We start from the raw sequence: 25318 nt of genomic DNA on the forward strand, positions 1-25318 counted from the left end.
GATTGTTAATACTGCTGTATTCAAATGTAAAGAGATCAAATATTGTCACGTATGTGTATTAATTCTCCTATTTTATTCAAATGTGGCTCAATGAAAAGAAAGTAATTGAATCACTCATGTTATTAAAGTTCAAGGTGTCATTATAGTTTTGAATTGAATGGGCATTAACAGGATTTCTTTTAACTAATATCACAAGACACTTGTGTTATTTTAACGCCATGGTTTGACTCATTGATAATTGAGTTCAAAGGTGTTAAGAAGATAAGCTAAAAATAATAGTCATGATGTGGATATGCCGGCATTGGACCGGGGTAAACACAGTAAAAAGTCTGACAACACCAGGTTTAAGTCCAACCGATTTATTTGATAGTAAACTCACTAGCTTTCCAGGTTACCCCCTTCATCAGGTGAATGGAGCTCGAAAGCTAGTGAGTTTACTATCAAATAAATTGGTTGGACTTAAACCTGGTGTTGTCAGACTTTTTACTAAAAATAATGTGCAGAGGAAAGTATGTGTTTAAACTGTTGTATGTAAAGTGCAGAAGAATGACTGAAACATCTTGTGAAACTCAGTTTGTATAGAGTCATAGAGGTTTACAGCATGGAAACAGGCACTTCAACCCAATTGTCCATGCTGTTCTTTTAATTTTGAAACACCTAAGATAGTCCCAGTTGTTCCATTTGGCCCATACCCCTCTATTCCCATCTTACCCATGTAACCATCTAAACACTCTTTAAAAGACAAAATTGTACCTGCCTCTACTACCACCTCTGACAGCTTGTTCCAGGCACTCAGCACCCTCTGTATAAAACAATTGCTCCTCTGGAGCCTTTTGTATCTCTCTCCTCTCACCTTAAACCTACGCTCTCTAGTTTTAGACTCCTCTATGTTTGGGAGAAGATATTGACTATCTAGCTGATCTGTGCCCATCATTATTTTGTAGACCTCTATAAGATCACCCCTAAGCCTCCTACGCTCCAGAGAAAAAGTCCCTGTCTATCCAGCCTCTCCTTATAACTCAAACCAACAAGTCCCGGTAGCATCCTAGTAAATCTTTTCTGCACTCTTTCTAGTTTAATATATCCTTTCTATAATAAGGTGACCAGAACTGTACACAGTATCCCAATTGTGGCTTTACCAATGTCTTGTACAACTTCAACAAGATGTCCCAACTCCTCTATTCAATGTTCTGACCAATGAAATCAAGCATGCTGAATGCCTTCTTCACCACACTGTCCACCTGTGACTGAATTTTCAAGGAGCTGTGAACCTGTAGCCCCAGATCTCTTTATTCTGTAACTCTCCCCAGTGCTCTACTATTAACTGAGTAATTCCTGTCCTGGTTCAATCTACTAAAATGTATCACTTTGTGTTTCTCTCAATTAAAATTCATCTGCCATTCGTCAGTCCACTGGCCCAATTGATCAAGATCCCATTGCAATTGCAGATAACCTTCTTCAATGTCCACTATGCCACCAATCTTGGTGTCATCTGTAAACTTACTAACTATGCCTTCTATAATTCTCATCCAAATCATTGATATAAACAACAAATAACAGTGGACCCAACACCGATCCCCGAGACACACCACTGGTCACAGGTCTCCAGTTTGAAAAACAACCCGCTACAACCACTCTCTGCCTTCTGTCATCAAGCCAGTTTTGTATCCACTTAGCTACCTCATCCTGGATCCTATGAGATTTAACCTTATGCAACAAAGTATCATGCAGTACCTTGTCAAAGGCTTTGCTAAAGTCCATGTAGACAACATCAACTGCACTGCCCTCATCTACCTTCTTGATTACCCCTTCAAAAAACTCAATCAAATTTGTGAGATATGATTTTCCACTCACAAGGCCATGCTGATTGCCTCTAATCAGTCCTTGCATCTCTAAATGCCCATAGATCCTTCCAACAACTTACCCACCACAAATGTGAGGCTCACCGGCCAGTAGTTCCCAGGCTTTTCCCTGCAGCTCCTTTTAAATAAAGGCACAACATTTGCCACTCTCCAATCTTCAGGCAACTTACCTGTGACTATCGATGATTCAATTATCTGTTAGGGGACTTGCAATTTCCTCCCAAGCCTTCCACAATGTCGTGGGATACACTTCATCAGGTCCCAGGATTTATCTACTTTGATGTGCTAAAGACTTCTAGTACCTCATTCTCTGTAATATGTACACTCCTCAAGAATCACTATTTATGCCCCCAAGTTCCCTAACATCCATGCTTTTCTCAACAATAAATACTGATGAGAAATATTCATTTAGGATCTCAGCCATCTCTTGTGGCTCCGCACATAGATGACCTTGTTGATCCTTAAGAGGCCCTACTCTCTCCGTAATTACTCCTTTGGCCCTTAAGTATTTGTAGAAGCTCTTTGGATTCTCCTTTGCCTTATCAGCCAAAACAATCTCGTATCCCCTTTTTGCCCTCCTGATTTCTCTCTTAACCCTACTCCTACATCCCCTATACTCCTCATAGGAAACAACTGGGACAATTTATCTTGTAGCACAGCTATATCCTTAAATGTTGTTTTGAGGTTGCTTTCAGTTCTTACAGGCAGTTTACCTGCTCAGGTGCATTTTTAAAAAAAGTTACATTACATAGCAACTTATCAAAAGCAAACGCATGTTAATATTTCTTGCCAGTCATGATTTATGTTCGAACATAATTATTCATTTGAGCTGGAGAGAATAAAATTTAGATATATCTTTAAGTCTGTGGACAGGACAGGAGCAGATGCAGACCTGATAAAGAAGTCAAGCAGGCAGCAGTTGACTGGTTTTTTGGTGAGGCATGGATCTTAAGAAAATTTTTGAGAGTGGCTATAGCAAGGAAGGAAACTAAAGGGTTTAGTGAAAGAGTATCAGACACTTTGCCCAAGGCAGTTGGAGACTTTGTACTGAAGGGAGAAGCAGAAATGCAGAAGAAGCCCAAAAAAATCAGAAGGCGTGAGATAGTGTGCAGACCTGGCTTTTAATTTTAAACATAACACACACATACGCTAGAGGTACCACTGAAATTCATGCTTTGGATGGAATTCTCTGACCTCGCCCACAGCTAGGATTCTGTGTTCCCGCCGTGGTGAATGGAGTTTTGGCTGAGCGCCAAATTGTCCATTCTTGCTGATGGTAGTACCACATTGGAGAATCCTGGACTTTATTCTTTACTCCTGGAATTGTAAGTGTGACATTTTTTTTGTTCTAAAGATAGCAGAATGTAGCAACATTTTGTACATCTGACTAAGCCTGAATAGTCCAAGGTGCAGATATTCTGACCACTCTTAATTTTGGATAATGTTGTAACAGGATGGATTGTTCTTTTAAAGAGAGAAATAATTTACTTTGACCAGTGGATAATTTGTTCCTTCTTGTACATGTTCAATGTTATTTTGTAAACTATGTAAAATGCCTGCAGAGAGGGTTAGTATTACCTTGGAGAGAGTAACTATCAGTGCATAGGGGGATGCTGGGGGAACTTGTCTCCTTTTCTTTTGTTAATCCACTTTGTAAGCTGGATTAGCCATCGGGGCAGTCCAAAAGAAGACACAGCATTCAACTACTAAACTTAGGTTCCCTGAAGATACAGTAACGATTTGCATTGCCACTGCTGTGTGTCTTTGGTAGCCACCTCCCTTCTAAGGTGGAGAATACAGGTTCATGTCCCACTCCAGAGACTAGAGTAAGCAATCAAGGCTGGCACTCCAGTGCACAACTGCAAGAGTGTTGCAGTGCCAGGGGTGCTGCCCTCTGGATTAGACCTTCACCACTGCCCCCCCCCCCCCCCCCCCCCCCAACCCTGCCATGGGTTTCCTGGGGGCGACAGAAAGCCCTGATGACAATGGCAGGACCAAAAGATCTCATCACCACGATTCACACAGGGGTTGCACGGTAAATGCCACCCTGATTCTCTGATCATTATCACATTGCTGTTTGTGGAAGCTTGCAGACTGCAAATTTGTAATCTTGTCTACCTTCCTTCCCACCCAATCCAGGGTACAGGTTTGTAAAAAGTTTCTAGGCTCCCAAGGGAAGTTTCTCTCTCTATATATGAAAGACTGGGTATGTGTTTGGCCATCAGTAGGATCTTCCAACCCCACCGATGTTTATGATGTTTTGTGTGTCTTTCCCACCCTGCTGCTGGGATGTGTCGCAGGGCTGTTCTTCGACAAGTGGGAAAGTTCCACCAGCAGGATGGGCCAGAAAATCCTACCCTTGGTGTGAGTCCCTTTAAAACTTCCCTCGCTGGGATGATTCCTGAAGAGACGGAATCAATTGTTTTTATGGTCAGAGTGATTCCAGGGGACAATGAAGAGTCACAGCAAATTATTTTTTCTTCGTAGGTACACGTTCTACAATGCTGTAGTTAGAAAATGAAATAAGATACATTTACGTAGCACCATTCGCAACCTCAGATAACTCAAAGCACTTTACAGGCAACTTTTTAAAAATAGCCATTGTTGTGATGCAAGGAAATGCATTTACCCATTTATGTACAGCCAGAGAACTAAATGTAATATTTCCAAGTTTGCGCACAACACAAAAAGTGGTGGGAGCAGTGAGGAGGATGTGCAGAGACATCACAATGATTTAGACAAGTTGATGAATGGGCAAATACATGCCAGATGTAGTATAACATGGATAAATGCGAAGTGATCCACCTTGGCAGGAAAAAACAGAATGGCAGAGTACTATTTACATTGTGATAAATCGGGAAATGTTGATATCCAAAGGGGCCTGGTGTCCCTGTACACCAATCACTAAAAGCAAGTAAGCAGTTAAGAAGGCAAATACTACATTGGCCTTCATTGCAAAAGAGCTTGAGTACAGGAGCAAGATGGTCTTACTGTAGCTGCGCAGTGCATTGATGAGACCACACCCGTTCTGGAATTTTACTGACTTGCCAGCTTGAGGCTCATAAGATCCCACCCAAGGTCAACAGAGAATGCCATTCCGTGGGACTCACCCGCCCCAAAAAATTCCTGGCCTAGAGTATTGTGTGCAGTATTAGTCTCCTTATCTAAGAAAGGATATATGTGCCATCAAGGGAATGCAGCGAAGGTTCACCACACTGATTCCTAAGATTTCAGGATTGTTGTCTGAGGAGTTTGGGTCAACTGGGCCTCTATACATAGGAATTTGAATGAATTAAAGGGGATCTCATTCTGACTGGGATGGACAGACTGGATGCAGGGGTTTTGTTTCCTCTTGCTGAAGTGTCTATAACAAGGGGCACAGTTTCAGGATACAAGGTCGACCATTTCGGACTGAGATGAGGAAAGAAACTTCTTCACTCAGAGGGTGGTGAACTTGTCTACCACAGAAACTTGCAGAGACCAAGACACTGAATATTTTTGAGAAGGAAATAGAGATATTTCTAGATTCCAAAGATGTAATGAGGTCTGGGGAAAGAGTGGGAGTATAGGAGATCAGGCATGGTCATGTTGAATAGCAGGCCAGGGTCCAAATGCTACTCCTGTTCCTATTTTTCATGTTCCTATTAGATAATGACCGGGTTATTTGTTTTAGAAATCTTGGTTTAGGGATGAATATTGGCTAGGCTCCTGGGGAGAAATGACCTGCTCTTGTTTGTTAGTACAACGGGATGCTTTACATCCACGTTAAGTGTAGACAGGGCCTCAGTTTAACATCTCATCTGGAGACTGTGTAGCACTACTGTATTTGAGTGGCAGACTAGGTTTTGTGCCCAAGTCTCTGGAGTGGGACTCGACCATCTCCATTACCAACACCTCTAATTCTGAAGTGAACATAAGAACTAAGAGCTGGGATAGGCAATTCAGCCCCTTAAGCCTGCTCTCCTATTCAACACGATCATGGTTGACCTTATCTTAGCCTCTCCTCCACTGTCTACTCCGTAACCCTTCAACACATTACTATTGAAAATCTGTCTATCTCTCCCTTAAATTTACTCAATATTCCAGCATACACCATGCCCTGGATTACAAAGAACAAAGAAAATCACAGCACAGGAACAGGCCCTTCAGCCCTCCAAGCCTGCACCAACCATTTGCCCGACTGAATTAAAACCCCTTACCCTTCCAGGGATCATATCCCTCTATTCCCATCCTATTTGTCAAGACGGCCCTTAAAAGTCACTATCATATCTACTTCCACTACCTCTCCCAGCAATGAGTTCCAGACACCCACCACCCTCTGTGCAAAAAACTTCACAGGGTAGTGAATTCCATAAATTCATGATTCCGTGAGAGAGCTAATTTCTCCTCATCTCTGTTTTAAGTCTGCTACCCATTATCCTAAAACCGACCTCTCCTATTTCTAGATTGCCTCTCAAGAGGAAACACCCTCTCCGTGTCAACTTTGTTGATCCCTTTAGCATCTATATACCTCAATTAGATCTCCACTCATTCTTCTAAACTCTAGAGAGTATAGGCCTAAAATGCTCAATTCTCTTCCTAAGACAAACCCCTCACCTCTGGAATAAATCTAATGAGCCTCCTCTGTACAGTCTCCAATGCCACTACATCCCTCCTCAAGTAAGGGGACCAAAACTGTAACAACACTTCAGGTGTAGTCTCACTAATGCCTTGTGTTGCAACAACACTTTCCTACTTTTATACTCTATTCCTTTAGCAATAAATGCCAAAATTCAATTTGCTTTCCTTATTGCCTCCTGTACCTGCATAATAGTTGTCTGCAATTCATGCATAAGGACATTCTGATCCCTCTGCACTGAAACACTCTGAAGTCTCTCTCCATTTAGATAATAAGTTGCCTTTCAATTTTTCCAACTGAAATGGATAAACTCCACCTGACAAATTTTGACCCTTTTACCTAATTTGTCTATATCCATGTGGAAATTTCTTATTTCTTTATTGCAACTTCCTACCCCATCTACCAAGTGAACTATAGGTAACATAACCATTTTAGACATGACAAATATCCATAATATATACCAATACACATTGTATAGCATACATTCCACACCATTGTATATGTTGTATACAAATTCCACAATACACAATTTGTTTTTGTTGTTTAGAATTAACTGTCAGCAACGTTTTTCCTTGTAAAATGTGGACTGGCATATTGCCCTTACTTGTTTGCTGGCTAGGTCTTGAGAGCAATGTTTCTAAGACAATGATATCTCCTCCTTTGCTGTGCAGCCTCGGAGCATGATGGCGTCACATCGCGGAGCCAGTCCAGCTAGTCCCAGGAGGGTGCACCGTGGACCTCTCCCCCTTCCAAGTGGGGGTGCACCTGATTCACCCCGGCTGCCATGTGCAATCATCAATGGTATTCAGCTCTAGCGGGTTCTCACAGTCAGTGAGGACCCTTTTCTGCTATGACATTCATAAACAAGATCTATGACATGAAAGTATGAGTATATACATATATAAGATGTGTCTGATAATGAGATAGTGCAAAAGAAGTTAAGTTTCAAAAGGAATAATGGAATAGAGGGATAGGGGGTGTAAAGGGATTGCTCGAGTGTGTGTATAAACATTAGTGTTGATTTAATAGGGCAAAAATATTGCTCCTGTGTTGTGGATTCTATGCAATTCTGCACTTAATTATAAAAGTAATATCTGTATATCCTTCACATTCCTTACTCCCATTTCAATAAATGCATAAAGAAAGAGAAAAAAAACGCCAGTGATTTCTTGCTGTTTGTGCTAACCTGAGACTCAACATCTCATCCCAAGGCTCAGGGATTTACACGTATCAGATACTTAAAGTACAGGATTTTCTGGCCGTGTTCACCCCAAACCGGAAAATCCTACCTGAGGTCAATGGACCTTTGCATGGTTCCCCACCTCCCCCTGCGCCCCCTTCTACCCCAAAGGCAGGCAGGACAGGAGAAAAAAACAAAGAATCACCGCAATTAACAACATAAAGGAAGCCCATTCAGTCCGTTGTGGTGAGATTTTCCTGCCATTCCCACTGGTGGGATCATTTTGTCCAGCTTACAGCGCCCTACCCTCATGCCCCACCAACCCTCCCCACTATGCCCCGCCCCCCCACCCCCTCACCTTCCCCACCGCTGCGGGTTCCCCAACAGCCAAGAATGCGAACAGCCAGAACCCCCATTTACAGCGACAGGACTGGAAGACCTTGCTGTCAGCCAATGGCGGGCTGCCTCCTCCACAGTAGAACACACAACCCCACTGCTATGTTTGTCTCAATGATAAAAGGTTATCCTGTCTTATCCCACTTTATAGTTCCTGATCTGTAGCCCTGTAGGTTACAACATTTCAAAATCATAGATGGCACAGTGACACAATGGTTAGCACTGCTGGCTCACAGTGCCAGGGACCCAGGTTCAAATCTGGCTTCCAATCGTTGTCTCTGTGGAGTTTGCACATTATCAGTGTGTCTGCATGGGTTTCCTCCGGGTGCTCCGGTTTCCTCCCATTGTCCGAAAGATGTGTGGTGTAGGTTGATTGACCATGCTAAATTGCTTCTTTGCATCAGGGGAATGAGCAAGGTAAATATGTCAGGTTATGGAGATAGGGGCTGGGTGGGATTCTTGTCGGTGCAGGCTCCATGGGCTGAATGGCCTCATTCTGCACTATAAGGATTCTATGATGATATCCAAGCTCTCTTTAAATGCGATGGGCGTTTTGCCCTGCACTCTTTCAGGCAGTTCCAAACTCCTACCACCCTTGGGTGAAAACAATTCTCCTTATCTCCCTTACAATCTTTCTTGAAATGGTTATTGAGCTGGTTATTGATCTCCCTGTTAAGAGAAATAAGTTATTCTTATCTACTTTATCTCTATAATTTTATACACCAATTAAATGCCCCCTCAGTCCCCACCATTTCTAGGAAAACAGTCCCAGCCTCATAGGTACATTTTCCAGGCCTAGAAAATGTGAACAAATTTCCTGTGTTTTCCCTCAGTTCAATCACATCCTTGCTGTAATTTGATGACCAGAGCTGTTTGCATTATTCTAGCTGTGGTTAACTAATGTTTTAGGGATTCCTCACATAAACTTCATTGCATTTATAATTATGCCTTGCTAATGAAGGAAAATATCTCATATGCCTTCTGAACTATTGCAACTACCTATCCTGCTATACCTACAGAGACCTGTAAACATATACTGCAAAGTCCCTCTATGCATCTCACTATCTCATCATTTGTTGTGTATTCCCTTGTCTTGCTTGCCTTCCTCAAATGCATTGCCTCACTTACCTCCTGTTGAATTCCTTATGGCACTTTTGTGACCAGTCCATTGACATCTCCCTGCAGTCTACAGCTTTCTTCTTCATCATCAACCACACAGCCAATATTTATATAAGGAAGTGTCCTCACCCCTCAAAAGAAGTCAACAAAATTACAGCTACAAATTCACTGGTGAGCATGGGAATTTCATTAACATCTAAAAATTGCTGCCATTTTGAAGTAGCAGTTGTCTCACTGGCTCTACGTTCACTAATTTGAGTTGTTATCAAGAAGCAACTCGGGGCAGCACTGTCAATGGGGATTGCGTCGAGTTGGGATAGTCAAGAATCCCAGCAAATTCCCCTCACCCATAAAAATAAATACTTACGTTTATATAGCACCTTTCACATCATTAGGACTTCCTGCCATGCTACCGATTTATAGCCAATGAAGCACTTTTGAAGTATTATCACTATTAGAATGTAGGAAACACAACAACCAATGTACAGACTCAGGGACTACAGTCATTCAAAAAGGTAACTCACATTCTGAAGGCAACTAGGGATTGCCAATAAATGCTGACATAGTCAGAGAAGCTCACATTCTGTGAAATACATTTTTAAAATCTCACATTATTCTCTCAGAAACCACAATGTAAAAATATTTCAGACAATTTGTTTTAGTGTTATTGGTGACAGGATGGCATGGTGGCACAGTGGTTAGCACTGCAACCTCACAGTGCTAGAGACGTGGGTCCAATTCCCGGCGTGGGTCACTGTCTGGTTGGAGTTTGCACATTCTCTCTGCGTCTGCATGGGTTTCCTCTGGGTGCTCCGGTTTCCTCCCACAGTTGAAAAGATGTATGGGTTAGTTGGATAAAAGTGAATTACTGCCAATGCTGGAATCCAGAGCTTTGATAAAGGTCATCCAGACTTGAAACATCAGCTCTTTTCTCTCCTTACAGATCTGCTGAGATTGTCCAGCATTTTCTCTTTTGATTGTGGGTTAAGTGGATTGCCCATGCTAAATTGGCCCTTAGTGTCAGGGGAACTAGCTAGGATAAATGCATGGGGTTATGGGGTTAGGGCCTGGACCTGGTTGGTGCAGAGTTAATGGGCCAAATGGCCTCCTTCTGTCCTGTAGGATTCTATGATTCTGAGCAGAACTCCCCTATCCTTCTTCAAAGTCATACCATTGGATCTTCTATGTTCACTTGAAAGGGCAGTTCTGGGCCTCAGTATAATGTCTGATCTGAGAGATGGAATTCGACCTCAGAACAGAACAATCTATAGCATGGCTTCTCTTAACACTGACCAAGCCTGTTGAATCACCTATGGGAATGCTTGTATTTTTTTACGTATGTAAGGATTCACGAGCTCCCCTCTCTGCCTTCCCGACTGGAAATCGCAAACATTCAGCAAAGCTTCTAGCGAGTTCTGAGAGTTGTGAATTTGCAGTGCTGAAATTCCAATCTATTGAAATGAACGTATCAAAATTCGACAGGGAGTGGGAACAAGCAGTTTCTCAGCCAGAGCCCTTCTGGGTGCTCTGTCATGGTGGGAGTAGCGATGGGAGGTGGGGTGTTGGTGAATCAGCCAGGGTGACAAAAAATACAACAATTATCAATGTAAATAATTATCACAATTTACCTTTGTGTTGTTCAAATGTGGCAGGCATGAATGGGGTCGCGGGTACCAAGCCATACCATCTCCCAGCGGTTGGAGGAGTTCCACATTCGGATCATGGATACCTCTGTCCTGGTTCAACAGTCAATCTGGTGGACAACATGGACAAGTTTGAGATTGACACCCATTCAGCTATGGCTTGGACATTCTCCAGGCTGGAGAATTCCAATGTGCCTCAATGGAGAGGTAAGTGGTGCACTTTCAGCTCAAATACTCGAGGGAGCATGGCTCCTGAACTTTTGAGTTTGTTTTCTTTTGGTAGTATTTGTTTGGCCAATAGACTTGTAACCACAATTAGTCAATCAGTGCTGGATAATCGGATTGTTTGTGCAATTGTACATTCCCAGTGGGAGAGGCTCTGCAGAAAGTTGGTTCTATTGTTTGGTTAGTGGTCACTTAATCAGAGCATGTGGGATACGCTAAAAAGTTAGTCAAATTCTGTAAATGTAGAATGCAAAGTAATGTGCAGACTTGAGAAAAGGTGCATTAGAAAACTCTTAGGTAGTACTGAACTCAAAAAAGGAAAGAGGAGAAAAAGAGATACAGCAATCGCAGCAACAACTTACATTTATATAACAACTTCAACATAGTAAAGAGTCCCAAAGGACTTTACAGGGAGTTGTGCCAAACAAACTTTGGCAGAACTACAATATGAGTTTAAGGACAGGATTTTCCTCCTCCTTCTCCCCCATGATGTGTTCCATGGTGAAGGGAGGTGATGAGCTGGCAATGGAATATTATGGTCCTACCTTTGTCAATGGGATTTCCCACTGAGCAAATCCATCAATGCCGGGAAACCTACAGTGGAGGCGTGCCATCGGCGAGACTGTAAAATCCCACCAGCGTAAACGGCAGCAAGGTTTTGGTGATTGTGTAAAAACAAGTACTGTTTTTGGGAAACTGGGAATATGAAGTAGTGAGATATTAGGACCAGTAGGATGGGAATATCTTAAAAAGAGAAGAAAGAGGCAGAAAGGTGGCGATGCTTTGGGTAGAAATTCCAGAACTTAGGGCCCTGCAGCTGGATCAAGGCTGCCAATGGTGGAGCGACAAAAATCCAAACAGAGGAGGAACTAAAAGATTGATTATGCTGCTTATTAAGAATATGATTCACAATAAACTCAGCACTATTTCAATCAGATATCCCACCTCCACAGTGTCTCAGACGTTTTTCATGTTTGGTTTACCACCACACCTTTTTGCTGTTTTAACTACTTTCATATTTTCTCTTTTCTTTGCCTTCTTATACGATATTTTTTTAAATCAATAGCTCAAGTTTGCTCAGACTCGTGTCTGGGAGAACCACAAAGCAAGGGAGGGAATGGAAAAAAATCGGATCAATAACTCAAATCTACAAATGAGGAACAGCTAATGGGTTTGCAAAGGTTATTGACAGGTTTTAAAATGTGAAGAGAAGTTAACATTTTGTAAATTTTCCAAAGGTAATGGATTTTTTAAAAATTTCAGTCTCAGGTATGAGCTATTTCTGGTAAGACTGTCCTGTATGATGTGAGTGGGCCTTCTTGGTCTTCCGCAGTGGTAGTTTGATACAACTGAATGCTTTGCTAGGTCACATCAGAAAACATTCAAGAGAAAGCCATGTTATAGGGCAGAGGTTTCCAGTCCTTCCCGCTGTTGGGATCGCCCAGTCCCACTGAAGGCAACCATCCTGCAGCAGGCTTCCTGGCAGGATGGGAAAGCTATGTAACACACTGTAGTCATCGGCGGGACAGGAAGATCCCACCAGCGGCCAATGGCAAGCTGCCTCTGATGCTGGAAAACATGCCATGAAAAATCCTGCCCATAGTTTGGGAATGGTGTCACATAAATTTCAGACACAGAAAGGGCAGCAAGTTTCCTCCTCTAAAGAAAAACGGAGCAACATTTTTTATGACAATCTGACAGCTTTCATGATCACTTTGAATGATTCTGACTTTTTCTTTTCAGCTGATTTTTAAAATGCATTGAAGTTCTCTAAATTGGCAAGCCAGGATCACAGCTCATGACCTCTAGATTAATGGTTTTGGCCTTTCGATTACCAGTAGGATAGTAAAGGTTGAATGGGCAAGAATTTAAAAATTAATGGTTCAGGCAAATAAAGCATCGGACCCAGTGGACTGCCAGTGTGGAAGTAGCAAAGTAAGAATGGTATTCTTCATTCAGGTTCAACAGCTGGAAACATCAGACCTGTGCAGACTTGAAAAGTGATGTGTGAGAGAGGCCCTTAGATAGTGCTGAGTTCAATAAAAAAAGAGAAAGAAAAGGCACAGCAGTCACTAATAACTTCCATTTATATAACAATTGAATGCAGTGAAAAGGTACTTCATAAGGAGCTGTACCAAAAAAAAAATTTGACTGGACCATTAATGAAAAAGCAATCTGAAATTATGGAATTGTAACTCTGTCCTTAAATTCTTTGAACTTAATTCATTAAATCCTTGAATTCATTTTCCTTTTGAAAAACATAAATGTGCACATGGGACTGGCTATTGAAATCTTTGAGTCAAGTCGGCATTGAGATATGTTTTTGAAACAACCGATAAGAAGCTTAAATTTCCCTTTGCTTTCCAGGGCTGGACGCAAAAGGGAAAGTGAAATTCATTCTGAACTCAATGATGAAGATGCTGCTACTATTCAGCTTTCTCTACATGTTTGTTTGCTCCCTCGATGTCCTCAGTGCAGCCTTTCAACTTGCTGGAGGTATTGGATGCTTCGTTCCTCATTCAATCTTCAGGCAAATATCTTCATTCCAGCTGCAGTCAAACATTATCAAAGCAACTTAAATAAGCTGGAAGTGACAGTGGTCAGGATTCACCAGGCCGCTAGCCCCTGGTGGAAATCCTGATGGTCTGTTCAATTGGGCGCTGGGGCCTAAAACGGGATTTCTGCCAGGCAACAAACCCATTGTGATGCTCTCAGCCCACCCCACTAGCCCCAAACACTATAAACACCTGGGCCAATCCCTATTGTGGGATGGAGCGCTACCGTGATTTGGAAAGCTTCCAGGTGTCCAAGTAGCATGGGTATCAAGGTGACCAGGGCACTTCAAAGGTTTTAGGGGACAGAGGCAATGATGAATATCTTACCCCAGAATGGTGTTTTAATTCATTGTGCTGAAACCAAACAATATTTCCCCAGGGCAACAAGGCCAAGTGCAGCCATTAGACAGTTTAGCCTGGGGACATTCCCAAGGTTAAGCCCTTCGCCCCAGCCAAAGCCTCTCGGTCCACTGGGAGATCCTCACTCTCAGCCTGGCAATTGAAGAGGGGCAGGTCACTTACCTCACTGCCCCACCCTCCCCCCTCCTCGGAGTACAAAGAACCAGCTCAGTGTGTCACTGTGAGGGAAGACCTGAGAGAGGTCCTGAGAGAGGAGCTTGTCTGTCAATGCTGAGATTGGCCCGCCCTTTAAAATTTATTTCTTTCCATATCAGCAAGTGTTTAAAAGAGGGGGAGGTTTTATACAATACATGGTTTTGTAATAAAACATAATTGACAGTGCAATATACTGAGCAGGAAACACTCAAACTTGCTTTGATCAGGCCGTATGAAAGATGTGCATTCAAATTGCAATGCATTTTTATTTTTGTGTTTTTTTCACTTACGTTTGATGAAGCTGCATCCTCGAAATAAGCAAGAAATGGCTTTTTTTCTATTGCAAACTTGAATGTAACAAGCTGTTTGACTCTGACCTTCTTAATTCCAAAATTTTCCCATGAAAAGTAATATTTAAAAAGACAGGGGAGAAAAATGTATTCCGATCACTGTAAAGCTGAGCTACCCAGTGTGATTCCTGGGACGCTCACACTTAAATGGTTAAGGTGGGAGAATCCCACTTAGCAGAGACTGCTAATGCTGGTTTCCTGCTGGCGGGAGCACTCAGAATTCAAATAGGAGGATTGCACTAGTGGGCGGGATTTTCTGACCGCACTCACCCCAGGTCAGGAAAATCCTACCCAAGGTCAACGGACCTTTTTGTGATCCCTGTCTCACCCATTCCGATTTCCGTGGTGGACAGGGCAGCAGAACTGCCCAGTGTCTTTAAAATGTTAAAATGATTTGAAATGCTGGATACAGAGGAATTATTTCCTATGGTTGGGAATCAGGAAAAAGGAACATATCATGAAATTAGAGCTAGACCTTTCGAGAATAAAGTTAGCAAGCCTTCCTTCAGGGGAAAATGGATGTAACACTGCTCTGCAAGAGGCTATGAATGCTGGGTCGATGGAGCTTTTCAAGACTGAGATCAAGAAGGGTTTATTAAGTAAGAATATTGAGAGATGTGGAGCTAAAGATGGAATTGAGACACAGACCAGCTATAATCCAATTGAATGGCAGAACAGCTTGGAGGCGCTAAATAGCCTACTCATGATCCCATGGGGAGAATTCCATCACCTCGCCCACCACGGAATCAGCATAGGCGAGGATCCAACGGCAGAAATCTCTGTTGATCTTAGGCAGGAATTTCCTGTGTCGCCTGAGTGAAGTCATAAAATCATGTGCCAACTGGAGCCAGGAATTGAGTGGTGCACTGCTTGATCATCTTTTAGACCTGGTCTGAAAGCACCAAATGATGGAAGGGGATGCAAGTCCTCTTTGTCCTTTGACTGCAAGAGACCTGTGTGCAATAATACATCCATCCTGTGTGATTTGATAAAATATGTCATTGACATGTTGCTTCGCTTGAACCAAGCAGGCAGTTAATTAAATTCTGCTCAATCCCAATCAAAATTTATTGCCAACCTGTCTTATTAAGTCAGTGAGTTTGTCTGGAGGTTTCAGCGAGCTGGTAAGGTTTGAATGATTCCATAATGGAAGAAAAAGGTTGAAAAAGCTGTAATGTGAAAATAATTATTCATTGAGAAGCTCAGCGTAGCAATTTTAAACTACTTATCATTACTTACTGTGGTGAGGAGTCCAAGAAACTGTGAAAATCCATGGTGCATTACCATGAAATTCTGGGATCCTTGCTTCGATAGCAGGAGTGTGATTAAATGGGATTCCTGGCTACCTGCACTTGAGGACAAGTGTCGTGCCCCAAATCCCTGGAGCGAGCAAGACATATCTATCAAGAATCCAGAGGTGCACTCCTTGCAAACACTGACAAGGAATCAGAGAATCCACATTACTCTGAAGGGAGCAGCCAGGGATCTTTAACAGGCTGAAAATTAAAATGTCTTTAAAAATGACTTATTTCCCCCAAACTGTCCCCGATCTGGGGAAACAATCTCCTCTCCTTCCTGTTTTAGGCAGCTGCCCAGGATATCTAAATTATGGGCCTAATACATTTAGCAACAGCCCAAATGCATACACAGATTGGACAGATGTCCTCCCAGTGCCAAACCTGTCAGAATTAGACCCAATTCACATCTGCAAAATAGGCACAATTCACAGAAATTCCTATTTCAATAAGCATCTCAAGTTTTCTTATTTCCAAAAGAAAATGAGACCATTGAAATATCCAAAGCACCAGGGATAACAGATTTGTGGAGTGTAGGCTCGAGGAGACAAATGACCTAGTCTTGGTCCTAATTCTTATCAAGCAGCATCGCCTTGACAAACATATATGTATATCTTGCTGAGCTTGCGCCAATGAGGTCTCCCTCTCTCTTTCAGGCAAGGTGGCTGGTGATATTTTTAAGGACAACGCAATCCTGTCCAATCCCGTGGCTGGACTTGTGGTGGGGATCTTGGTCACTGTCTTGGTCCAAAGCTCGAGTACATCAACATCCATCATTGTCAGCATGGTGTCATCAGGATGTAAGTAAACCAAGGAAGGTCAGGAAAGCACAAGAAATGAAGGCAGAAAGAGAGAGATAGAGGTCCCTTTGATTGATCGTAGATTACTATCATCTGTGAAATCCATGAGTAAAAATCATAATGTGTCTAGACAATGAAATGGTGATTTCAATGACTTTACCATAAGGACAACAACACAAAAAATAAGATATCTGCAATACTTTCCATCTTACTTGTGTTTCTTTTATGCCCTAACCTACTTGCCAGAGATAGACTGAGTATAGAAGTTTTGTTTAGCTTGCCGCTTATTGTAATTGCAACCTGGTGACTCCAAGGTTTTGGTCACAATGCTGCAGGAGCACAATTTTATGGTGTTATTGAAGAGGAGATTCACAATAAAATGTCAGCTCTCACATTTTCTATGGCCCGTAGCCTGAGGAAATTAAGAGGAGAGGAAAATGGGTCAGGAGATCATGGGGGGGCTCAGGTGTGGATGATGTTATCTGACTTTATGGGTGGGATTTTATGGCTTTGTTCAAGCGAGACTGGAAAATCCCATCCGAGGACAACAGGCATTTCCATTGTCAGCCCTTTGCTCGCTCCAATTCTGTGGCAGGCAGGATGAATTCCATCATATATCTCATTAAGTATAAACAGTTTATGACTACACTAAAATTAGAATCATTACAGAAAACTGAAGCCCATGACCTCCACACTAAATTCGATACCACTATTGCTGATACCATCCTGCCACCCAACCACTGCCTCTGTCTATGATGATTGCAACGTTAGGCCAGAATTTTACATAGCTCAGGCAGGCACAACCCTGACACGGAAGCACGTGAAATTGCATTCTGCGATGTTTTGGCCCGTGGGTGTGCATTAGAGATGGAAAACTGCCTGCCAACAATCAAGCAGGCAATTTAGCTCACTAGGGGAACAATTGACATTCATTTTACGCAGCCCATCTGCTTCTATGTTTGGTGGGTATGCCGATCAGCCAGGCAGCCTTCACATTTTCATTGCAACTTCAATCTGGGGTGGGATGAAATGTCAGAACCACCTAGGTATTTACTGGTATCATACCAGTGATAAGGGATGCCCACGCCAAGTGTCAAAGGTTCAGTATTTAAGGGTTTGCTCCTGTTCTGTCACCTTATGTTGATTGGAGACCCTGCACTGCCCCCCCTCCCCCAATGGAAATGACCACCCCACTTGGCCTCCTGATCACACTCCACCCTTTTCCTTTCCGGGGCTTGCCTGACTGGTCTTGACGTGGCTGTCTCATTTACCTAGTATTCAGCTTCCATTGCTGTTCATCATCGAAAACTGATTGCAGTTCCATCAATAGCCACTGCTCCCAGTGGCGGTGCTGGTAATGGAGAACTGCCATATCCATGATTAGCCAGAAGCTATCAGAGTCAGAGACATCCACAAACATCCACAAATGGCAGATGCCATGCCCTTAACCAGATAACTGGTCCAATTGATGACTCTAAAATCTGATCATGGCATTTCCTAACAGACAGCGCTGGACTTGCTCCTAAATTATCACCCGACAGGCAGGGGCATTGTCTTTGTGTATAATTCAATCTTTGGTTCTTGGATTGACATTTTGTATCCTCTCTCCCATTTCATTGATGGCTCTGCCCTCAGCTGTCTATGCCACCTGGTCACCCGGTGTAAACTTTCCTTTCTAAACATTTCCACTGTACCAACCACCCACCCCCCCACACACCGCTCCCCCTCCACTCCCCACTCCCCCACCTAATATTGCTCTTGTTAAGACCTGTATCTTTAACCAAGCTTTGGGTGAATCTGTCTACTATCTTTTTCTTTATCTTGCGATCAACCTTTCTCAACATCTTTTCTGCAAATTGCCCTTAGTTTTTAACCTGCTTTTCACTCCTCTCAGGAGATCACATGGTTTTTGAATAGGGTAGGAAATTGGCTCGTTTTCCATGTTAAAGGCACTATGTAAATGCACGCTCGTGCTGGTGGTGGTGATTGCTAGATCTGCTCTTAACTGTTTGACCTCAAATATTCTCAAATTCTTTGTGAGTCACCTTGCCATGTCTTAGTCCTGGCCAGATTCCCTTGAGGTGATCAGGTGATGGGGCTTTGACTTGGCACTTTGTGAAAATGCAGATGTTTCCATCACATAAACCTGTGCAGGTTTGCTTATCTCAGATGTCTAAGGCACAGATGTGTTGCTTATCTAGCTTTAAGCAAGGGTTTGAAAAGTTTGCATCATTGAATGATCCCATTTGGTAGACGAACAAACATTTCTTAATTTTAACATGTCAATGAAATAGTGACTCATCTGCTCTAACGCTTTGGGCTATAAATTCATCTTGGTCTTAAATGGATAAAAAAATTAGATAGAGTAGAAAACCAGCTGCTCCTTTTCCCTCTTCCATTTTGCACCTCTGCCCAAGATGAATTTTTATCCCATTCTGTCCTTGGACTCAGTACAGTGGAGCTCCATACCTTACTTTTTCTTCCCTTCCTCCTACAACCTACAGGCTATTAAAACCTAAACCTGCTGTCACCCAACCACGACTTCTGGGATTACCTCATCCTCACCGAACCCAAGTTCCCAGTGAGGGGGCTGTGTTTGAAGAGAGAGAGAGAGGAAGCAGGTCGGACAACCAGCGCTGCAGAGTGGGAGCGGTGAATCTACCCTTTTCTCTTTCCAGCCCTTGGTGGTTTCTTGTAATTGTTGGGTCTTGGCCCTCCCTCTAGGCTTCTCACTAAGGATTAAATAAACAATGCAGAAGGAATTGTGCACGGATAACAAATACACTCAATACACATGGAGAGGAAAAGACCTAATGGTTCATCTCGACTCTCCTACCCCACTGCAATGCCTTGTGCATCACAATATACATATTCCCACTTCATTCAAATATCTCTTGGGAGAGATACACAAGATAGATTCCATGGCCAATTTGCCAAAAAAAACCTAGGAAAGTCCTTCTCCGACCCCACCTCAGGCCATCGAAACTAACCGATAACACCATTACTCCTGATTGACAATAAAAGTACCCATCTCTTGTATGATGTCAAATACAACACTTAACCCTAACCCTAACACCAACACCCCTGATTGACGAAACAAGGCACCAATCTCTTATACGATGTCAAATCCACTACAATCCCTAACCCCACACCACTAGCCCTGATTAATGATAAAAAGCAGCAATCTCTTGTACAATGTCAAACCCATCATAGCCAGAAACAAGTCCAGCTCTCACTTGGAAGAATTCAGTGAATCGGCATGTGAGCCAGTAGCCTGTTCCAGATATTAGAACTATTGGAAAAGAACCACCTCCTACCTCATTCTGACTTTCCATGACTTGAATTTGTGAGACGCAACCACTTCAGGCAGATAATGGTGAATAAATGCCGACAAATATGTCAAATGTGTTCCAGTGGATCAGGAATACAATGGAGCAATTGACGCTCATCTGTAAAATTGTTTAGCAAGTTATACATCAGCAGTAGGACAAGAACTCACCTTGTGTCTTTGTTTTTTGCAGTGCTGGGAGTACGTTCTGCAATTCCCATTATCATGGGATCCAATATTGGAACCTCAGTAACAAATACTATTGTAGCCCTAATGCAAGCTGGAGACAGAAATGAATTCAAACGGTAAGATGGTCAATGATTCTTTCTAAAGCATCTGGGATCTGAGTAGCCTTGCTTCCTTGCGGGTCAATGGGTTCAGCCCTGTCAAGACTAATAATTTAATGTCACGTTGCATTGGTTTCAATACTCAGACTGGTGCAATGATCAAAAATGGGCCTTTAGACGTTCCATAGCTGTATGTTAATAAATTATGCTGCAGCAGAAGGCAGCAGATATATCAATGCTAAAGCACACTTGACTTGTGTGGTGAGGTGACAGCCATCAAATAGAGGCTCAGGGGGCAGCAATGAAAAGGAAGGAATTATTGTTAAGATGACAATCTTTCCGTAATTATCTAACTAATTTGTGTGTATCTATGTCAAGAACACGGACTAGATATCTATTTCAAAATACTGTTCAGGATTAGAAGAGATAGACAAGTGGGTAAAAGGACTTCTTGCAGTGTGAAAATCAGTAAATAACTAACCTTGAGTATTTAGCAACACTATTTGACAGGTAAACCCACATATTTTGTTTCCACCATGGGTGCTGTCTCCATCTGTCCTGAAAACAGACTCATACTAAGAGATGGCCACCAAGGTTCTGGCTGTTCTCCAAGGCATTTCTCAATTGGCCATCCTGTAAAATTCCTTTTCCACACCCGCACTGTGAAACTGCGCATGAGCCCACATTTGCAGTCCATTCAAGCTCGTTAAGTTTTGGGTATCAGTGGGCATTTAATCCACGCAGGTGGTATGGTCGGGGATGGGGGAAGTGGGTAAGATGGGGACACATCCCAGCTGATCCTGATCTTATCCTCGACAATTCCTCACATCTGATTTCTGGCAGGGGTCACTAGATATCAATCAGATCATGGAACCTTGGCTGATCTCCCCTCCAATTGAGCAAATTGTCTCACCATGGTTCCAGCTCTGGCGGGGATCAAGACAGACCAGAGACCCAGGCATGGGGCCTTTCAAATCTATACCAAGCGCAGGCATGCACAAATAATGAACTGCTTTTCCGCTCACTCTGTTATCCAAAGTGATCATTCAAGTACTTCTCCTAAAATAAAAGTCTTTCAAATCATTGCCGCCTATTTTGTTCGATGAATTCCAGGGCTTTCGCAGGTGCCACAGTACATGATTGCTTCAATTGGCTCTCTGTGTTGGTACTGCTGCCAATTGAGGTAGCCAGCAGCTTCTTGTATCGACTCACTAAGGTTGTTGTGGGCAGCTTTAAAATCCAGACAGGAAAGGATGCACCAAATCTCCTTGGTATCATTACAGATCCATTCACTGACCACATTATACAGGTATGGGCAGCAGTTTTCTGATTATTTGCATCTATTACTATGCCATGTAGATTGTGCATGATAATGTTGTATAACTTGTTTTATTAATTTAATTTTATATTTGTGGTTTTCTAGTCATGGTATATAAAATTTGAAGTTAATTTATTAGTGTCATAAGTAGGCTTATATTAACACTGCAATGAAGTTACTGTGAAAATCCTCTATTCACCACACTCCAGCATCTGTTCAGGTACATTGAGGGAGAATTTAGCATGTCCAATGCACCTACCCAGCATGCCTTTTGGACTGTGGAAGAAAGCACCTGCAGGAAATTCACACAGACATGGGGAGAACGTGACCCAAGCTGGGAACCAAACCTGGGTCCCTAGCGTTGTGAGGCAGCAGTGCTAACCACTGTGCTGCTAAGCTGTATATATAGCTCAACAGAGTAAAAACACTGACATTAACCAGATGGGTTAAATGTCCTGTGCCATGCATTGTATGTGATTCGATGCAATAAAATGGAAAACAAAATATGACTGCAATTCACATTCTTGCACCTTATTAACAACAGCAGGTTGAAAATTACAGGCAAGAATAATTCAAACTTAAGCAATTGTGTTGAGGAGGTACTGTGATGAAGCGGTAGTGTCTCAGCCTCTGAACTAGAAGCTCCAGGCCCAAGTCCAACTTGAGGACTTGATGGCCAAGGTGGGTGTTTATAATGTGGCCAAACCAGTTGAATATCACCCAAAACCCTTCCAACAAAAGCTAGTGCTAGGAGTGAAAGAGGTTCCTGATCAACCATGTGATGGAGTCTTCCTGATTAAATATAGCTCCGGCCACAAGCTTTCCATTGATAGAAAATTGGAGCCTCAGCCATTGCTATTTATAACACCAGTACTACATTATGCATGCAAAAGCATATGTTTCCACAGCAACTTGGATCTTGTGAGGGGCTGGTTGGCTTAGTTGTCTGGACAGTTGATGTGGATAGATTGGTGCCAATAGCATGATTTTCAATTGCTATTGCATCTCAGTTAGATTCAGGACCTGCCTCCTGATGGGTATTACCCATAGTGGGTGTAGTGTGGGTTGGACCTGCCTTTGGGAAGACAACTGAAGAAGGAATAATAATCAGTTCACTTTTCATCTCTTGACAGCTCCTTTTGAAATGTCAGTGGTCAGATGGTGAAAATCTTCTAAGTCCCAAATATCTCTCCAAATCAAACCAAAGGGTTTGTTTTAGGTTGAATAAAAGGGAAATTAAGATTTCTGCTCATTGCTCTGGCATACAAATTAATCTAATTACACCATGGGTACTAACCAGTAAACTAGCCTTCACCCAGTCTCCTACAATACCTAGAGAGATCATAGCATCCTACAGGTCACTGAATGCAACATCACAGGACAGCTACCATTAAAATCTGTATTCTCTTACCATGAGCAACGCTACAGTAGTGCACCATAGTACAACAGAATACCAAGTTAAATTGACTATTTGGGAAAGGCAATATGTTTCCTCTTTCTTTGAGTGCAGTAAGAAATCTCACAATACCAGTTTAAAGTCCAACAGGTTTATTTGGGATCTTGAGCTTTCAGACTACTACTCCTTCATCAGGTGAGTGATGAAGGAGTAGCACTCTGAAAGCTCATGACTCCAAATAAACCTGGTGGACTTTAACCTGGTGTTGTGAGATTTCTTACTGCGCCCACCCCCGTCCAACGCCAACATCTCCGCATCATTCTTTCTTTAAAATTGTGATAACCCCCATGAGGCCCATTGGGAATCACTAATTGGTCTCCCTGTGGGGCTCACTGAGTTTGAGCTCCCCTGGTAACAGATAATGGCTGGAATGCATTACCTAGATCTTTTATAAGGTAGACTTAGGACTGGGTCTGCTGAACTGCAGTTTCAGGCAGTGTGTGTATGCCATGGTAGTGATTTTACTTGATATTCTGTAAATAAAAGATGTTCCTTTCCAGTTGGATTTTCTTAGTTATTACAGAAATTGTGTTTCATTTTCAGCTTGATAAATCTGTAATCACTGCAATAGCGATTGGAGATGAAAGCTTCCGAAACAAGAGTCTTGTGAAGATTTGGTGCATCAAAAGGATTGTACAAGTAAGAAAGTACCTCAAACTTTGAGAAATTGCAAACGTTGCTTGAGCTTTCACTTTGAAGGTCGGGGGAGGCGGTGGGTTGGGGGGGTTGTTGGTGGGGGTGAGGGGAGGCAGTCTCACCAGGCAATAAATATGGTATGGTATATCGCAATTCCTTAACCACTACTAGGTCAAAATCCTGGAACTCCATCCGCAACAGCTCTGTAGGAGTACCTTCCCCAAACAGAATGTTGCACTTCAAGAATGTGGTTCATCACCAATTTCACAAAGGCAAAAGGAGCAAGAGAAGGCAATTTCGCCACTTGAGCCTGCTCTGCCATTCAATGAGATTGAGGTCTGAACATTGCTGACAAGGCCAGCAATTATTGCTAACGAATAAAAAGCAAATTTCATGGAATGGAATTGCTAAAGACCTAACGAAAAGGTGAGGTGAAATGAGAGATGGATGCGTAAGAGGTCAGAGAAACAGCGAGTTTATGGAACAAGAACAGAAAAATGCTGGAAAAATCTCAGCAGGTCTGACAACATGAACAGTGAAGAGAGAGTAGGGCCAAAGCTTCGAGTCTAGATTGCCCTTCATCAGAGAGGAGAGGAAAGAGAATCAGCAGAGATTGATATTATGAGGTAGGGAGGGGCGGTGGTATGGACAAAGGGAATGTAAATGAGCATGCAGAAGGCTGAGATGTTGAAAGTATCCATTAAGTGATCAGAACGTGTGAATGGCAAAACAAAGATACAGCTTGGTAAAGAACTGCCTGAGGAATGTGGCAGTTGGCCTGAAGAAAGGGAGGGTGGGAAGGAGAGTGATAAAATGGAGCATGAGATGAAATAAAATGAAATGAAATAAAAGTAAATGGGATGAAAGGAAGAATTCATGTTCTAAAGTTGTTGAACTCAATGTTCAGTCCAGAAGGCTATAAAGTGACCAGTCAGAAGATGAGGTGCACTGGGGTTCCCTAGAATATTACAAAAGGCCAAGGACAGACATGTGGGCAGGAGTGCAGGGTGGTGTGTTAAAATGGCAAGTGACAAGAAGGTCTGGGTCCTGCTTGCGAACGGACCAAAGGTGTTCAACAAAGTGGTCACCCCACTGAGTAGAGCCCTTTTGAGTGGGACTCCTATGAGGAGGGAGGCATCTCCACCTGAGGGTTCAGGATTGTAGTGAGTAGTGGTTGTGGGTCTGTACAATAGTTACTTAGGAGTTTTTAATTCTTTTTCTGAGTTAACTATTGGCATAAGAAAGCCTTGCCCATTGGGAGCTTGCACTTCCAGGGCAATTGCCATGCAAACCTTGCCTGGGAACTTCGAGTGGAGGGTTTTTGTGATACCCCCAAATACACTGACATGAAGCTTGAAGGTTACCACCCTACAGCTTTACCTTTTCACCCGGGTGAATTGGAGTGAGCCTTTGTCTTGGTGGTGGTATTCCTGCTTTGTAGTTAGATTCTATAGGTTTCATCATTGGCAGTGGTGCCAAGGGGAGAATAGAATTCCAGCTCAGAAAGCTGCAGTGGACAGGAGATAACATAAACTGGTGCTGGGAAAATTTAAAACTGCTATCAGGAAGTTTTTATTCGCAGAGAATGTGACCAATGCACAGAATAGAATCTTGTCTAAGGGGCAACATCTTTGCAATCTTCCAAATTAGCAGCTGGATGCTGGGAATGTTCACAAGTGGAATGAGTTTCCATAT

The 25318-nt window shown here is 42.6% G+C and overlaps 1 protein-coding gene across 4 annotated transcripts in view; it reads left to right on the forward strand.

Annotated features, from left to right (window-relative positions):
- Positions 1–25318, forward strand: part of LOC145351946 (sodium-dependent phosphate transport protein 2A-like) — a 59926-nt gene that overhangs the window by 22515 nt on the left and 12093 nt on the right. For 2 of the 4 annotated variants that reach the window (XM_080201759.1, XM_080201758.1), the window contains exons 3-9: positions 7152–7281; positions 10828–11025; positions 13411–13539; positions 16455–16598; positions 20120–20231; positions 21327–21522; positions 23531–23626. In XM_080201759.1, coding sequence (XP_080057885.1) covers positions 7161–7281; positions 10828–11025; positions 13411–13539; positions 16455–16598; positions 20120–20231; positions 21327–21522; positions 23531–23626 — 996 coding nt within the window. In that variant the 5' untranslated portion in view covers positions 7152–7160. Of the gene's footprint in view, positions 1–439; positions 3188–7151; positions 7282–10827; positions 11026–13410; positions 13540–16454; positions 16599–20119; positions 20232–21326; positions 21523–23530; positions 23627–25318 lie in introns of those variants that run through there. The other 2 variants (XM_080201760.1, XM_080201761.1) reach the window with 2 other exon arrangements.

The sequence above is a fragment of the Carcharhinus amblyrhynchos genome, chromosome 13 (genome assembly GCF_965287045.1).
Source record: "Carcharhinus amblyrhynchos chromosome 13, sCarAmb.v2.hapA, whole genome shotgun sequence".
In the NCBI taxonomy this organism is placed as follows: Eukaryota; Metazoa; Chordata; class Chondrichthyes; order Carcharhiniformes; family Carcharhinidae; genus Carcharhinus; species Carcharhinus amblyrhynchos.